The sequence below is a fragment of the Neomonachus schauinslandi genome, chromosome 3, assembly GCF_002201575.2.
Source record: "Neomonachus schauinslandi chromosome 3, ASM220157v2, whole genome shotgun sequence".
Lineage (NCBI taxonomy): Eukaryota > Metazoa > Chordata > Mammalia > Carnivora > Phocidae > Neomonachus > Neomonachus schauinslandi.
In genome coordinates this window covers 121,180,325-121,196,128 of record NC_058405.1, presented here as the reverse complement: position 1 = coordinate 121,196,128, position 15,804 = coordinate 121,180,325, and the positions used below count along the sequence as shown (strand labels likewise).

Below are 15,804 nucleotides of genomic sequence, written 5' to 3'. Positions count from 1 at the left end.
GGCATGTAGTTTTTAAAGTTTAGATTCTCTATCAAATCTGTAAAAATTAACTTTATATTAAAATCTTTATTCAATCCTCTAGCTACTGCGAAGCTATCATTATATTATATATCAAAATGTTTTTCCTACACTATAAGAAACTTCTCATAAAAATATATTATTTTAAAATATTTTCAGTAATTGAGTAGATCTAAAAGGTTTAACATTTTGGTAATACTCATAAGTGATTTCTAAAATGTCACATAATGTGAACATGGAATTAATTTCTAAAACTAAGTGCTTTAAAATTATTTAACATGGAAAATTCTGTTCAAGTAGCCGTTACTCTGTCAAAAACATTTTAACTGCAGGCTGAAGTAGCCACTTTGAATTTCACTAGTAAGCATAAAATTGAAATGGCCTAGATGACATATGCTTGTTTGGGAATCAAGGACTGTTTGTTTTAGTACAGATTCATAATCTCTTATCTGAAGTCTGTGGTGCCAGATGTAGTTTTGATTTTTCAGATTTTTAGAAATGTAATATAGAGCATATGCCCTATATTATTTAAAACTGATGGTATCTGGGTAGTACCCCATAATGAAACACATTAACACTTTCGGACAAATGTATGAATGTCCACATTAAATAAAATAAACTTTGGTTTGGGTCAAGTTTGCCACCAAATGATTTCAGCTCAGGTTGGATTTGGACATATTGATTATGATATATACCTTCATTTTCAGAGATTTTTGTATTATGAATATGAGATTTTAGACTTGAAGTTCTCTGTGATCTTGGTCATTTTTCTGGGCCGCAATCATCTCATATGCTAAAATGAGAAGTTAGACTAAGTGAATTATATGTGAACTTTTCAGATTCTAAATCTAATGTCTATTTAATTCTCTGATATAAGAAACACTACAACTGTCAGTCTTATATTATTCCAGTTTAACAATTATTTAGTTCAGAGATCCTCAACATCCCTGAAAGGTACGTAGTAATTATTTGTGCTTTATATATAAATATTAAAGAATGTAGGTCTCTAACATAACAAAATAAAATAAAAAGATGTAAGTAAAAAAAGAATGTAGGTCAAGAAGTGTTTTTGCTTGTCTGCCATATAGTCGCAGCCAAACTAGATTTCAAATTCATGAAGACAGAGTAGTTTTTGTCTGCAATTTTGATTTCCAGAATGTATTCTACTGTAAGTTTCTTACAGTCGTAATTAATATTTGAACCATGTAGAAATGGTGAGAAATGTTGTGCGGACTTCATGACTTTCCTCTGAAAATCTGAAAATCTAGCAATGTTAGACCAAGGTAACCTAAAGGGAGTCTGCAATACCCTACTTTATTTCAGGGCCTCAATCTTGCAATCTAAATGCCCCCAAAATGAGTCCTAAATCTGAAGGGGCTGGGCTCCCCACTGAGGAAAAACCTAAAGCTAATCAATGAGAGAACTGGCAAGGTCTCTCCAAGATGGAGATAGCAAGCTCACAGTCAAGTTCTGGGTGGGAGACGGAGATGAAAACTAGAGGTGAGACTTGGTTGGCCAGAGCTCACAGACTAGCTGCTAAATGCAGCATCCATTTGTTTTGGATACTGGCTTTATTTGTGGCGTACTTTTGTTAATAAAAAGAAAAAAAATGTATTTGATTACCTTTGGGCATGGAATGCTCTTTAGTTTTCCATATTTTCTGCACTCCCTGTGATTGTGTACCTTGTCACTCTCTCATTGACGTGATGGCCTTTGAAGCCATGTAAATGTGCCATTTCTGCCTGTGCGTTACACTATTAAGGCAGACTTTTGAAAAGTGAAAATTTATTGTTGGAGAGGAGGCTATAGTATGGACTAAGGAATTGGTATTGCAGCCCTTCCGGGGCCTACAAGACATTGAGCTGCTGCCAGCTACCTTTTATTCATTTTCTCAAATAATACTGAGCATTTACTACATGTGCTGGGCACTGGGGATGCAATCAGAAGACACACATAGGCCACAAGTCTATGGAGGAAGATGGACATTGAATCAGTAAACATGGAGATGTGAAGACTGATATAAATTACAATGGAAAGGAAAGAATGGGATGAGAGAGAAAAACAAAGAGTTCTCCCTTATTTAGATGGAAAAGTCTGGTTAAGTCTCTGAGGTTTAGCTGAAAGCTGAGTAGGAACCAGCCAGGTAAAAAGAGGAAGGAAATATCTTTAAGGTAGAGAGGACAGCAAGTGGGAAGGCCTTAAGGCAAAATGAACTTGGTATATTTGAGAAACAGAAAGACCAGTGTGGTTGGAATGTGTGAATGAGATGAGAATGGGGAGATGAACAAGGGTAAGATCATGCAGGACCTTATAGGCCAATTAGGGCACTATTTTAAAGGATAATGGAAGCCGTTGAAGGGATTCAGCAAGGTCATACTAGAGTTTTTAAAGAGGTTGCTTGGGCTACTGTGTGAAGAATGGACTCTAAGGGTACAAAGTAGAACTGCTGCTGTCATCCGGCAGGAGGTGATAGTGGCTTGAGGCAGTGCAGACTGACAGGTGAAAATCTTCCCCCCCCAAAAGAAGAATCCTAATGGATACGATGTAGATGTGAGTAGAAACCAGACTATAGGGAGGATTGTCAATGTTATTGAAGGCTTAAAACAAGAATTCCCTGACCAGAGACTCTATAGGAGTTACACACTGGATTTTATCGCTATATTCTGAAAGCTGTTGGGCAATCACCGTGATTCTTTTTTTTTTTTTTAAGATTATTTATTTATTTATTTGACAGTGCGAGAGGGAACACAAGCAGGGGGAGTGGGAGAGGGAGAAGCAGGCTTCCCGCTGAGCAGGGAGCCCGATGCGGGGCTCGACCCCAGGACCCTGGGATCATGACCTGAGCCGAAGGCAGACACTTAACGACTGAGCCACCCAGGCGCCCCAATCACCGTGATTCTTGGTAACTTGGAGGAGTTTCCAAAAGTGAAGTACTTGTGCTACTTTCTTTTCCATTTAAGAAGACTTAGGTTACAGCAAAAGCCACTAGACATGAGTAGTTGAACCTAGTGGATATGGAACAAAAATTTATGAAAAATGGTACTGTTACTTAAAGCACCATTTGACTAGTCTGTTGCCCTGTAGGTGCCCTAAAAAGATGTCAGTTTAGTTTGATGCTACTGCAGGTTGGGTTCTCAGGAAGGGGATGCTAAGGCAGAGCTTGGGTGCTAAATATTCATTAGGGATCCATACCTGTAAAGGAAGAAGGAGGAAGCAGGATTGGGCAGATGAAAACATCAGTTTCAGTGCAGGTCCAACAAAGTCCGGGTCAACACTGCAGGGAGCTCTGGATGAAATATTGCCCATCAGGGTGATCCACGTTGGGTCCAAACTGGTCGGACTTTAAAATCCTGTCTTGCTCAGTCGCTGGGTATAGGCTGCCCCAGCAGTGGTATGCCTTTGGACGACTTTACTCTTTGAAACTGAGTCCAATTCTGAAAGAAGGGACAGCTGGGCATCGAGTGCTTTGTAGAAGTGGATGGCACATCTGAGCATCAGCCACAAAGGCTGATTTGCTTAACAGTAGTAGTGAGTCACTGGGCCCGCTGCTTTATTTTTTAATTTATGTAGTTTTTTTCCTCCTAGGAACTCAGGATAAAACGTACACAATTTTTTAATCACAAAATATTTATCAGTCACTGAGACAATCCAAGAGAGGAGGATTAAAATGTCAGAGGTTGGAAGAAGACACCAAGAACAGGGAAGGAAGAGAGGGAAAAAACTAGTGGAAAGAAGCTTCTAGAACTTGGAGAAGCAAATTTTAGTAAATACAGAGTTATAGCACCTAGGTCTTGTTTTAAAAAACACTATGATTAACACATCTTTAAAAATGTTTGGAAAATAACATTGTGAAATTTTAGCTGTCTCTTGTTTCTTTGATAGATATGGAGGACTTGAATAAAAGAGACCAACCATTCAAGACAATTCAGAAAAACGATAGCTCAGGTATTTTTTTTCTACTTCCAAATCTGTTCTATGATTTATAGTGAATTATGCATGATGTAAAGTTGGAATGTTGATTTTCAAAATTTTAATGGAAAGCTCATTGTTTGGTCATACTGAAGGTTTCTCCCAATTCCCTTACAATGCATGCTTAAATCTTCAACAGTGGTCAAGATAACCATATTTTCCTTTACTGTGCTTGTCTTTAAATCACTTGGAGTCTACTTAAAGTCATGTGATTCATGATATACTTAATCTCAATCACCTTATATGGTACAGATTAATTATTCATATAATTGGGGCAAAAATGCATTATTTTTTTTTTTTGCTTGAATTACTCAGATTATTATACTTTATGCTACTTGGCCTTTGAGTACCTTCTACTTATGTTTTACTTTATAAGAACAGCAAATATCATACTAAACTAGGACATTTTATGTATTTGGATGGAGAATGCCTACCTGAAAATTTTATATCATTTTATTCTTATTTGCCCCATTACATTTTTTAGCTTTCAGTTTCAACCTTTTTTCAAAGGTTGAATTTCAAAGGTTGAATTTCAAAAGTTGAAATTATTTTATTTCAACTTTTTCTGTTAGAAATGCAGCTATGACTTAAAAAATCTGATTAATTTGATTCATGATAAGATGATACTTAAATATTCACAGTTGATGCCTAAAACTTTTTAAATAAAAAGAATGGCCACACTTTGTATCTTGACATTAATTTTCTAAAATTCTCAATATACTTACTTAAATGGAAATATTTCCTTTATGTTCTTTTAGAAGTAATTTTATGCAAGGTATATAGTGGTAATTATTTTTAAAGTTTCTAAAGATAGAGGTTCAAATATACTATGAATGTTGTAATACTTTTTCTTGTTTTTGCTTAAAAATATTTAAAAATAAGACCTGCAGTCAACATGTTGCCATAGCTATATTTAGACTTCCAATAATATGATACTATTTCTTTGTCATTTTCTGTTTTTAATGAAAAACAGATAATCTGGTGTTCCGTATGAAAAATGGAATGAGAAGCACCAAGTATAAACCAGTAGACTATCAACAGTTGCAGGCATTAACGGAAGCAAAAAAATTAGCTTCTGCCTCTATAGAGCTAAAGGTTAGAAGTGTGTATGTGTGCATGTGTGTTTTCTAGTTTTGGAAAATTGAGTTTCCAGGAAGTAAAATTATATTTATAATGTAAATGTGAAAATAAATGACATTCTAAATAGTTTTTAGAATCTTCCAACTATTAATAATAGTGAATAGCAGCTAACGTTTATTGAATGTTCTCCAACACTGTGCTATATAGTTTACATGCATTCCTCAGTTAATGTTCATAACAATCCCGAAGTCTCTACTTTTAGAAAGCTAGCTATTTTATTAGTTTTCAACAATTTCTAACTTACTCTGAAAAGTAAGAATTGCGAATTATGTGCCAGCCATGGATTATCATCTGATTTAAGGCTCCTTTTGCAACACGATACAAATATGCCCTCAGGTGCCTCTCTTTTCTACAATTCCCTTTTTTGCCCTAATCTCAGAAAAGGTGAACCTGGACTAGATTTGAAAGGGGTTTATGTGCAAGTGATTGTGCACAGTATTTTAGGGCCTTGTATGGTTTAGGATTATTCATGCAGTATGTTTCTCTCTTATGCAAATAATAAGGTACATTATAAACAACATTTTCATTGCTTGGTTGCATTAAAAATCCGATTTGGCAAAGTGACATATTAAGTAATTTACAAGTTTTCATTTGAATTTAATATTTTTGTGCTACATTAGTTTTGCATGGCTTTTTTTAAAATGTCTTTTCAAAAAGGCAAATGTTATGATTCCAAAGCACATTTCGTACGTATTCTAAAGACGTGACTACCTATCCATGAGATATATCCCCTCAAACTAAGGAGACTTCTTAAAAAGGGCCTTATTTGTTAAGTTCAGATATAACTTTAAAAGAATTTGATGTTCTCAGGACATTGAAAGAAATTTTAGGGGAAAATCACTTATATAACTATCATCCTAATAAAACTATTTTCATATTTCTGACTTCTATTCTGACCCATTGTATATACATCACATTATGCATACATATATAGACATAAACATATACATACATATTTTATTTTTCCCATGATAAATATAGACATGAAATCCTGTATACTTCCCCCTAACACTTTGCCACATAATCTTTATAATATTTATTATATAATATTTAATTACTCTCATAAATAAATATTTATTATGTGGCTTGATAATACAATAATGAGCAAAATACATCCCCTACCCTCATGGCGTGTACTGTTTGCAGGAGAAGAGGAGGAAAGTCAGTGTTAATCAAATAACAAAAACATGCTGTCTGGTCTTGATCCTAGTTGAGTGGGAAGGTTTTTTGAGGCAATGACATTGAAATTGGGATCTCAAGGCCAATAAAAATTAAACCAAAACAGGAGTGATGAGTACTTCAAATAGAAAAAGACACATGCCTTATCACATTCTGATTTTTGGATATTTGGATTGTATCCAGTTTTACAATATTGGAAATCATACTTTGGTAAGTATCTTCATGCAGAGACACTTTTCATGTTTTAGAATCCTTCACCCTCATAGGATAAATTCCCATGATTGGATTGTTTGGCCAAAAAAATATGTATGTTTTTTAAAAAGTTCTTTCCCAAAGTGTTGTTCTAATAAAGATACCACCAGAGATACTTGCTCTGCACCCTGTCAGTATTGGAATATGTACATATATATTCATATATATACACATACATCTTAAATATTACCTATATATCTGTTTGTCCATCCATCGTGTACCAAAAAAATTTTTTTTTGCCTCACTGTAGAATGGTTGGGTGTCAAAACTCAGTGCGTGGTCACAGTGAATTTCTCTGTGGTTAAAGAATCACTCTCAAAGAATAAACATATTTAAAATTTTTAATTATTGATGTGGCTTTCAATTTTTGATATTAAGTGCAAGGGCAATAATTTCTCATCCCTGTCAGCTGCTAGATTGCTTCTCTGGTCACTGTGTTACATATTGTGAGACTAAACAGATGATCACTTTCAACTGACATTTTAAATAACATCAATAACCTTTTTGTTCATAAGATATAATTCAGGAAGAAGCTTTTTAGTTACATATTTTCTGGAAATAACTGTGCCTGGGATTTATAGCTTGGCAAACCTCAAAAATCCCTTGTCTTCAACTACTGAAAATGGCTCACAGTCTGTAGCAATCATTTCGATAAGCTTTTTGCTTCCATTTTTAGTCTCCATAGATTCATAATGATAAGGAATTGTCCTGTTAAGGCATTTTTATAGTATCTGTTGTTTTGAATTTCAGTTAGTGAGACCAAAATGTGTTCTGGATACCTTACCATTTTCTAATACTTTCTTCTTTCCTTTTACAGTTTTCATTTTTTAGTATAGCTGGATTAAGAAAGATATATTGAGAATGTTGTTTCATGTGATTTTTGGTCTTTCCTACTCATTTAATTTAGAGATAGAAAGTTGACATTTTGCTTTTAATTGACTATTATAAAATGTGAACAATTCCCAAATAGGACTTTTCCTTGAAAGATTCATGGCTTGAATGGAATTAGATAACTGGAAATTAAGTATAATTCTTAAAGTTTATTTTGTTTAATGTTATGAATGCTAATATATATACCAACTAGCCTACACCAACTAAGATTATGATTATAATATCATCTCTGTTACTCTTTCTTATATATATATATATGAAGTATATTATATATACTCTTTCTTATATCTGTTACTATTTCTTATATTTACATTTTTATAAAATATGCATTGGCTCAAGAAGAGTATTTTTTCTTCCTAATGTTACAGAGTTAACACATTCTTTCAATATTTGTATTAAATATCAGTTCATCTCCTACTTTTTAAACTAATTAAATGTGTTCTTTTCTTGCACATGAAATTAACAGCTTTAATAATCATTGTTAATTATTACAGCAGTATACTCTGGCAATATTAAATGTAAACATACTTAAACTGAAGGATAGAATGTTAACATTTAAAGCACATAAAGAAGGTGTTTGCTTCAAGTTGGATCTAGAGTACTTAGTTATTGAAGAGAAATTAACAATAATTATTTTCTTATAATAATTATTGTTAATTACTAGTAAATTCAGAAGACTTGCCTAGTTTCTATTCCTGGTATTGGTATATTGATCAGATGTGTCTATGTCATTGATCATGCACAAGTTGTGGGCTGCCAGATAAAGAGACTGATGTTAACATAGAGTGATCTAGTCTTTCACAGGCTAAGATTGAACCTGAAGTCAAAGAGTAGATTTGGGCTGGAAACTGAGACCAATTTTTGGTACATTATATGTTAACTATTCATTTCTAATTTAGGTTAAGTATAAAAGAGATCTTTACAATTATTTTTATTTGAATTGCTTTGCTTAGCAAGCATGAATATTTCTTGTTGTCCAGCTAAGTTTGTCTACTAATCCTTTTTTAAAAATATTATCAGAAATTGTAAGCACATGCAAATTTAGAGTGAATGATTGATCTCTATGTAATATATCCAGCTTCATTTATGATCAACTCTTGTCTATTGTTTTCTCTATACTTCTTACCACAACTTTCCCCTGTGCCAGGTTATTTTGAAGTAAACCTCAGGAATCATAATATTTAACCATAAATATTTCAGCATGTATCTCTAAAAGATGAAGGCTAAACAGCCCCACCCCAAACCCTATAACACCATTACCATTATAATACTTATAATTTCTTAATTTCAAATATCCAGTGTTAAATTTCCATGATTGTCTTCAATTTTTTTACTTAAAGTTTGTTCAAATCAGTATCTAAGATCCATATATTACAGTTGATTTTTATTTTTTAGTTTTCCTCCTCTATCCTCTTATATTTTTGTAATTTATTTTTTGAAGAAATTGTATTGTTTGTCTTTTATATTTTCTTACAGCCTGGATTTTGCTGATTACATCCTGGTGGTGTCATTTAACATGTTTTTCTGTCTCTTGTATTTCCAGTAAATTGGTAGTTATATCCGGAGATTTGATGAGATTCAGGTTCAATTTATTTTGACAGGATCACTTATTGATGGAATTTTTGTACTGCAGTCTTTTTCCATCACAAATAGTGCTGCAGTGAATAGTTTTGTTCATTTATCTTTTTATACTTTTGTCAGTATAGTCTTCAGATAGATTTCTATAAGTAAAGTTGCTAGGTCAGAGGGTAAATCCATATGAAATTTCACTATACACCTCCAGATTCCCTTCTGTGGGAGGCTGCACCATTTTGCATTCCCACCAGCAACAAGAAAGAGTATGTCTCCCTATAGCCTCACATGTTTTGTGACACATCTGAAGTTTTGCTAGCCTGATAGATGAGGAATTGCATCTTAGTGTAATTGTTTTTTTTTTCTTTTTATTTATGTTAACAGTTCTTTATACACTTAACTGTTCTTTTACCTTTGTTTAGGTACAACTCACACATAGTTAAGTGCACAGATTTTAAGTGTACATCTCAATGAATTTTGACAAATGTATATACATATGTAACCAACATTTAAGTTGTCCACTAATTATTGTTGCTTACATTTAAAGCTAGGTCATCTGGCCCAAACGGTTTTCATGGCATTTCAAGGTGCCTATTTAGAGTCTTACTATCTTGGGTCATCACAATAAACCACATAGGAAACCTCTAGTTTCTTATTCCTTAATGAATTTATTATTTTTGCTATTTTTAATTCATCAGCATTCTGCATAAATCATCATCCACCTTAAATATTGATTTCATATGGCTTATTGCCCAGCAGAATACATTGGAACCACCTAGAAATCTCCCTATTGATAAAGATACAACTTTAAATCTTTTTGTTCTTTTAAGACTTTATTTTTCTTCATTTTTGGCCTGAGGATAGAAGTGGAGTCAATGAGTGAACTTACAAAAAATCAGGATGTTCTTTAAAATATTGGAAGTGTCTAGTGAAAAATAGTAGCTTTATTTTCACTTTTATAGTCTACCTAACTGGTCTTACCCTGGGCTCAAAGGCAACAACATTGATTTTTTTAAGCTATAAAAATGTGTCTACATCTTTCACCAATGTGTTTTAATTTTTTTGTACAACATGGACCAAATATGTCAAGGAAATCTAATTTTAAAAGTGGTTGTCTGCTGCAACAAACTTTAGAGGCTATAGGTGGTAAGTAGCTGGAATGGGTTTCAGGCATTCTTAAAGCAAATACTAGAAGTGTCAGATTTTAGAACCACTATGTACTATTATGTTTTCAGTAGGTAGAAAAAGGATTGCTGAATGTTTTTCTGCAGTGTCCTGTTCTTATTTATTTTTTAAAAAGATTTTATTTATTTATTTGAGAGAGAGAGAGCACAAGCCAGGGGGAGGGTCAGAGGGAGAATCAGACTCCCCACTGAGCAGGGAGCCTGATGTGGGCCCATCCCCGGACCCTAGGATCATGACCTGAGCCAAAGGCAGAAGCTTAACTGACTGAGCCATCCAGGCGCCCCTCCTGTTCTTATTTAAACATGCTTTTCATAATTGTAGCACTCTTAAGACCTCCTGAGGAAAAGATTTGACTTTGACTCCATGCTTTTGTTTTCTTATACCCCTAATTTTGAATCAGTAACCAGAACAGTGGAAAGATAAACTCAAGGTTAAAGCAATCAGTGAATGACAGCGAGAAATAGCATGCATTATAAAGTCTTTTTAGGACGTGTCTTCTGAAGTTTTTCTTTCTTTCTTTTTTTTTTTTTTTAAAGATTTTATTTATTTATTTGAGAGAGAATGAGATAGAGAGAGAGCATGAGAGGGGGGAGGGTCAGAGGGAGAAGCAGACCCCCTGCTGAGCAAGGAGCCCGATATGGGACTCCATCCCAGGACTCCAAGATCATGACCTGAGCCGAAGGCAGTCGCTTAACCAACTGAGCCACCCAGGCGCCCTTGTCTTCTGAAGTTTTTATATCTTCAGCATTGATCTGTTAAAGCTTTCAGGGTACTAAGTATTCTAGTAGCACAGAAAACATAAAATATGTATGTTTCATCAAATTTCTGATTTGAGAGTAGCACTTTTGTAGATGTTTAGAAGTACTAATATGGAATATGTGAATTCAGCGAACACATAAGTATCAGTCTAACCAGGAAACAGATACTGAGGATTTAGAGTAGAGGGGTCTTTAATGCAGGAAATGGTTACACAGGTGTAGAGCTGAGAAGCCAGACAGGGGACCATGAAGCAATACAGCGGTTAACAACAGTAGAAGTGCCTGCCATGCTTGGGTCAGAGGGACATTAGAAAAAGCAAGGCTGTACCACATTCTGTGGGCTGTTTACCCAGAAATTGTTGGAACCATAGTAGAACTGTCAAGAAAAGTTAGAGCAATGGAGAAGATGCAGATGCTCCCGGAGACCACTCTTAGAGTAGAAAAGGCAGGCAGAGTAATCCTTTGGCTTCTCCTTTCCTCCCTCCTTCAGTCTCCTACAACCAGTGTCTCCCTTTGGCCGAAACCAGCTGGAAGCCTGCTAATAGGGTTGTCCAGGAAACAGGCTGCTCTGTGATATGGAGCAGATCAGGGAGATGGCCAAGAATGGATGTTAAGGCAAAGAGATCCAGGCCTGATTCAACTTGTCAACAAACCCCAAAGCACTAATTATGGGCTACATTTTTTTAAAAAGATTTTTATTTATTTATTTGAGAGAGAGTGAGAATGAGAGAGATCACAGAGGGAGAGGGAGAAGCAGACTCACCACCGAGCAGGGAGTCTGATATGGGACTCGATCTCAGGACCCCGAGTTCATGACCTGAGCCAAAAGCAGATGCTTACCAACTGAGCCACCCAGGATCCCCTATGTGCTACATTTTTAAAAAACCATAAAATTTGGGGAAATTTTAAATTTAATTAAAAATGTGGGGGCACCTGGGTGGCTCAGTCGTTAAGTGTCTGCCTTCGGCTCAGGTCGTGATCCCAGGGTCCTGGGATCGAGCCCCGCATCGGGCTCCCTGCTCCACAGGAAGCCTGCTTCTCCCTCTCCCACTCCGCCTGCTTGTGTTCCCTCTCTTGCTGTGTCTCTCTCTGTCAAATAAATAAATAAATAAAATCTTAAAAAAAAAATGTGGGCTTCAATGTTACATGATTTTTCACAATTTCTTTGTTAAGTTCCTTCAAATAAATATGTGCCTAATTTTTAAAATATTTGCCTAAATTTTTTAAAACTTTATTTATGAAGTCATGGAGTTGAAAAATTAAAATTGCATGTTCAAGATCATATGTCTAGTAGGTGCTGAAGCTCAAACTAAAGCCAAGCTTTCTTTCCTTCTTTTTTTTTTTTTTTAAGATTTTATTTATTTATTTGACAGAGAGAGACACAGTGAGAGAGGGAACACAAGCAGGGAGAGTGGGAGAGGGAGAAGCAGGCTTCCCGTTGATCAGGTAGCCCAATGCGGGGCTCGATCCCAGGGCCCTGGGATCATGACCTGAGCCGAAGGCAGACGCTTAACGACTGAGCCACCCAGGCGCCCATAAAGCCAGGCTTTCTAACAACTTATCCAATGACTTCCCCATCCTCTGCTGAAGGTTCATATAAAAGCCAATCTGAACACCAAGGTTCTATGTGTTTCTGATGTTTATGAGCTTTATGATCTTGACCAGTTTTTTTAATCTCTCTGAACTTCAGTGTCCTCATAAGTCAAATGGGAATAATGATGCCCAAAATGCCTGGCAGGGAAAGATGTATCAAAAAGATGAGAAAATATATGGAAAGCTCTTAAAAAATTTTCTGAGACTGTGTGAATTAGGTGTTTTTAATTGCATTTAAGGAAAATAGAATTACTTCACCTTTCTTTTCATAAATACTTTAAAGACAATTCTTAAATTGGACAGTGTTCCAAACCATTTTCTCTTCCACCTTTACTTTTCCTGCTTTTTGCTTAATGAATTACTTATTTTAAGGTAGATTTTGTGTTAGAAGATGTACTAATAGGATTGAAAAAGGATAAATATTTAACTTAGAAATTACAAATTTAACAATTCCATTGTGGAAAACACATTTAGAAAACATTGGAATTGCTCCTCTTTTGTTCCTCTAAATCTAGATCAGGAAAGCAGAGCAGACTTCAAAGGTATCTAAGGAACAAACACTAATAAAACAACACAAGCAAGTGTGGTGGCGGGAACACCAACGGCTAACTGATGTCAGGTAAGAACTGAGGAAAATCTCTACAAGAACATGTGAGACTTCCTAAGAGTTGCACTTAGTTAGATGTTCTATAACTTTCCGTGTTAATTAAACCATTAAAAAATTAAAGTTACAGTTTGTGAGTCAAATTAAAATTCCTTCATTTCCTCAATGTAATTTGAAATCCAGCGAATACACTAATATGGCTTTTGCTTTCCTTAGGAAGAAAAAAGATAATCTTCTATATCTGCCGATCATTTACTCTTCTATACTCCCTCTCATACTTGTAATTATTCGTATTGCCCTTAGCACATTGAATTATAATGTCTTGTTTACATGTTTGTTTTCCCTATAAAGTGGCAAACGTCCCATCAGTTTTATCTTTTCATTGTAGGATTCACAGGAGGAGATATAGAAATGCTTTCAATAAATGAATGAACGAATGAACTAAGGGGTTCAGGTTGTTCACGGATTACTAGATGTAGCTGCATCATGACTAACTTAGTCAATTTGCATTTTTGACTTTTGTTATTATTTCCAGCACTTGTTAAGAGATGAAGCAACAAAATAATGGTTCTATCCTTGTTCTTAATTGTAATCTTTGAAAAATACATTTCTTTCAAAGGTCAAGGCAAAAAGTGAAGGCAGATGTGTTTCCCCTCCATGTGAAGCATATATGCTAGTTTTAATGATGGTGGTATTTGTAAAATATGCTTTTAAAAATGTATGTTTTTAATTGTATATTTTATATCAAAGTAGATCATTTTGTGGTCTTATTCTAAGTCAAATTTCCAAAGGTCATTAACTTTACTTTTGATGTAGGGACTTTTCAAATTAGTAGGAGTTTCTTATTCTGGCAAGAGGTTCCTAACTGTGAACTAAAAGGCTCATGATTGGATATGGTTTTACATCATTGTATAACTTAAGACATAGAAAAACAAAATTATATGCACTTCGTCACCATGCTGCTGACATAAAAACAAATCAGACCCATTATATCTCTCAAAAAATCACCTTTTATGGAGAGAATGAATGAGCCCATTAGAATTTTTTTTTTTTTCAAAATTTGCATGACTTGGTAGAAAGGAAAGCCATTAGAAAGTTTTTATTATGGCGCTCCCTGATGAAAGCTCAGATGTAAAGGAAGACACTGGCGAAAGTTCTTACCTTGGCTGTTCCACACGCTTCTAACTGTGTGCATTAGCTGTTCTAGAGCTAGATAGAAGAGGCATATCCATATCATTGTGGAAAATAGTTATTTTGGTTGACCTGGAATGACACAAAGGCAATGGAAGGGAGGAGCTTTCAAGTAATAGCTGGTAAGATAAGATAAGATAATACCTAACAAGTGCTGGAAGTGTCTTGAAACTTGTAAGTGCTGAAAATTGGACAAAAAGAAGAATTCTAAGGTAATTTTCTGTGTTATTCTAGAGAGCAGACTAATTTCAGTATGTTTTCAGTGAAATTAAAAACTCATAATGAAAGGAGGAAAGTTAGAGAAGTGGCTAGATTTGTGGAGAATTTAGGGACCACCAGAAAATCAGGAGTGTGAACTCTAACCTTTAAAAACCTAATAAAAGGGATGCCTTGGTGGCTCAGTTGGTTAAGCGACTGCCTTCGCCTCGGGTCATGATCTCAGGGTCCTGGGATCAAGCCCCGCATTGGGCTCCCTGCTCAGCGGGAAGCCTGCTTCTCCCTTTCCCACTCCCCCTGCTTGTGTTCCCTCTCTCGCTGTCTCTCTCTGTGTCAAATAAATAAATAAAATCTTTAAAAATAAATAAATAAATAAAAACCTAATAAAAGATTAAAAGTAAAATATTTTTTGCCTCACCTTAAGAGAGTCCATTTGAGAATCTCAGGCCCACAGAAGGTAGGGGACTACAATGACATTGAACTTTTGTTGGGTTATTTAGTATGTGGCAGGTAATATGGCAAATAATTTATATGCTTTATTTCATTAAGTCCTTATGATGACCCTACAGAGTAGGTATCATTGCTATTCCCACTTTACAGGTGACAATCTTGAGTTTCAGAGGATCAAAGGTATTCACGGAAGGTAAATCAGCTAGTTTATGTGAAGATGGCATTGGAGCATTTGCCTTTAACTCCTGTGCTCCACGAACCTGGAGTTCAGAAGCTTATTTCCCCCACAGGGTTCCATTCATATCACCCGAGGATCTAACTGGTCTAATCCTGCTAGAAAAAAATTTTTTTTTTGCCAAACTTTAATTCTTTGAAATTTGTCCTCAGGAAAGTAAACACATAAAATTTCCAGATATATAATACTTAAATATAATATTTAAAATATATAATATTTAAATTTTAAAAATTTCATATTAAACTTATAAAATTACATTTAGTATTTAATATGCTTTCTAAAACTATACCCTCGGAGACCTTGATATACTCTCTCAGGGGTATATCCCTTGTTTCAGAATGACTGGTTTAGAGGTTAAGGAGGGAGTTATTTATATTGACCATGTGGTAAAGAATTACAATTTTTATTTTAATCAGAATTGTTGAATCATAAAATTTGGAAGGTTTATTTGTACACTTTACTACTTGTATAATAATTCCTACAGGGGATGTTTTATAACCAAATCTCTGTTAGAAATACATGTAGTCTCTTGCTCACAGTTTTATTTTTAT

General features: G+C 34.9%; 1 protein-coding gene across 1 annotated transcript in view; it reads left to right on the top strand.

The window, feature by feature from the left end:
• Positions 1 to 1,460: 1,460 nt before the first annotated feature.
• CCDC148 (coiled-coil domain containing 148) overlaps positions 1,461 to 15,804 on the top strand; it is a 161,074-nt gene continuing 146,730 nt past the window's right edge. Inside the window, exons 1-4 of the mRNA XM_021703273.1 lie at positions 1,461 to 1,518; positions 3,901 to 3,963; positions 4,961 to 5,082; positions 13,073 to 13,176. Of these exons, the coding sequence (XP_021558948.1) occupies positions 1,461 to 1,518; positions 3,901 to 3,963; positions 4,961 to 5,082; positions 13,073 to 13,176 (347 nt within the window). The remainder of the gene's footprint in view (positions 1,519 to 3,900; positions 3,964 to 4,960; positions 5,083 to 13,072; positions 13,177 to 15,804) is intronic.